This window comes from Trichinella spiralis (genome assembly GCF_000181795.1).
Source record: "Trichinella spiralis strain ISS 195 chromosome Unknown Scfld6, whole genome shotgun sequence".
Classification (NCBI taxonomy): domain Eukaryota; kingdom Metazoa; phylum Nematoda; class Enoplea; order Trichinellida; family Trichinellidae; genus Trichinella; species Trichinella spiralis.
Genome location: NW_003526945.1, coordinates 2,859,493 through 2,861,502, shown reverse-complemented (window position 1 = coordinate 2,861,502; position 2,010 = coordinate 2,859,493). Strand labels below are relative to the sequence as shown.

General features: G+C 28.9%; 1 protein-coding gene across 1 annotated transcript; it reads left to right on the top strand.

Annotated features, from left to right (window-relative positions):
- The first annotated feature begins 563 nt into the window (after positions 1–563).
- Tsp_10705 (hypothetical protein) lies at positions 564–1,060 on the top strand. Its single transcript, XM_003373670.1, has 2 exons — positions 564–799; positions 952–1,060. The coding sequence occupies exons 1-2, from the start codon at positions 564–566 to the stop codon at positions 1,058–1,060; spliced, it is 345 nt and encodes a 114-aa protein (XP_003373718.1).
- The last annotated feature ends 950 nt before the right edge of the window (positions 1,061–2,010 follow it).

The window sequence follows — 2,010 nt, the reverse complement described above, 5'->3', positions numbered from 1 at the left end:
TTTTTCCAAGTCGAATTTTAAGTTTGCGAAAATGATTCATTCGATGGAGAAAAAATGAGATAATCACTACAAACCTGTTCGGACGTTGTACAAAAACGTACTTGTTGTCGTATATTGCCGTATATTGTATATATCGTATCGTATATTTATTGTCGTATATTGTCGATTAGAACGTCATCGAAACAAAATTTTAAAATGAAAAAGTTGTCACAGAATAAAAGCATAAATTATAATAAATATTGATAAAAAATTATTCTAATAGTGTTTTGAATGAAATTTTACATTTCATAAGGAAGAAACGTTTTCAGTCTCTTATGAATTGCTCCTAGCTTTTCTTTATTTGTTACAGTACAATTGAACGTGTAAATGATTTAATCTCTCAGTTTTATTCAAAAATTAATAAAATAAGATGAAATTGAATAAAATACATAAAAGCTGATGTAATGGGATTATATTTTTCACATAACAATATATTCCATTAAAATTTGTGTATGTCAGTATACTGAGACATCAATATCTCAATTCCAACAATAATACTTATTGTATTAAGATTTAATTAAAAGATGTATAGCTTACTCGTATATTTTTTGAGCGATGCATGCTGTTTTCCACTTTCCTTGGTGCGTTTCGAATTGACAGTGACTTATGATCAAATACTGGTACTAACGTATACGGAATCACATACATGTTTTATGGATGTTCATCTGGTTTTCCACTGGAAAGGTCTTGGTACAGCCACTGCATACATATCTCTTAAAAGAATTGAGAATGAAGCTGATAAGCAAAGATATTGCGCTACGTTATAAATATTCATTATGCTGCTTATTATCAGTCGTCATTATGCGGAATGGCCATTTTCATTTTCTATAGCAATAGCATAATAAGCGTTAAGTGACTTCGAAAAAATTTATCTAAGGCATACAAATTAGCATGTAAATTTCAAGAATTCAGGAAATCATATAATAATGAACACCAGTGTCAAGTGTGTTGTGAATTTGTTAAAACTGCAAATCGACAGCGGGTGGTATGCAGCGGTTGTGATTTCCCTGAGGATGAGTAAATATCTTCTGGCATTCTGAATCGTAAAATAGAAATGCGATTGATTTCATGCAATTCTATTTAAAATTGAGTGCCAAAGTTCGTGTTGAATGCGTTTCATATTCTTTCAATTTAACATCAATACGGTAACTTAACTATAAATAGAGAATAAGTTTGCATTGACATGGAAGTCACAAAATTGTCTTCCAATGTTTAAATAAATTCTTTTTCTTATTTACGAATATTAATTAAAATATCAATGAATAGATTAATTACAGGTAAACCACCTGCCCACATCATTATTTCAAATTACTTTAAATTGGTCGCTTTTTAAATCAATGATGAATTGCTAGAAACAATTGTATTTGAAGCACATCAATAAACCATGCTTAAAGAAGAAATTCATTAAGCAAACGTTCAGCAACTGGAATCATTGGGTTGAGATCACATATTATAAAATATTTAAATATTATGGAAATCAGCATGTTATAACAATTAGAAATGAATTTGCAAAAGTAGTATTCAAAAATTGAAAAACTCTTTTAAAATAAATTATAAATATTAACATAATGAGCATTGTAAACGGATTTGCCAAAAACCTTTAAAGAGAACACGTTTTAGTTTAAATTTAAACGTGAAATGAACACTTTAAAATATTAACTTTAAAACAAAGCAAAGACATGAAGAGAAAAAATATTCAAGTTTATTGTGAGACCCTTTTAGCGACAAGAACTGTGCCAGCTAGAAGAAGGTAAGGAGAATAATTTTCCATTTTTTCATTTTTCAACTCATCCTTTCACTGCTAATGATCACTTTCAAATTTCTACTTTATTCATTTACAAATACCGATCACTAAATCTAAAGCCTAATTAATATTAATAATCGAATTTCATCAAAGTTGTATTCTTCTTCTATTCGCTAATCAACTGGTGCTTTTAGAAAATGAAAACCGTAATGGGAATGTGCAGTTAT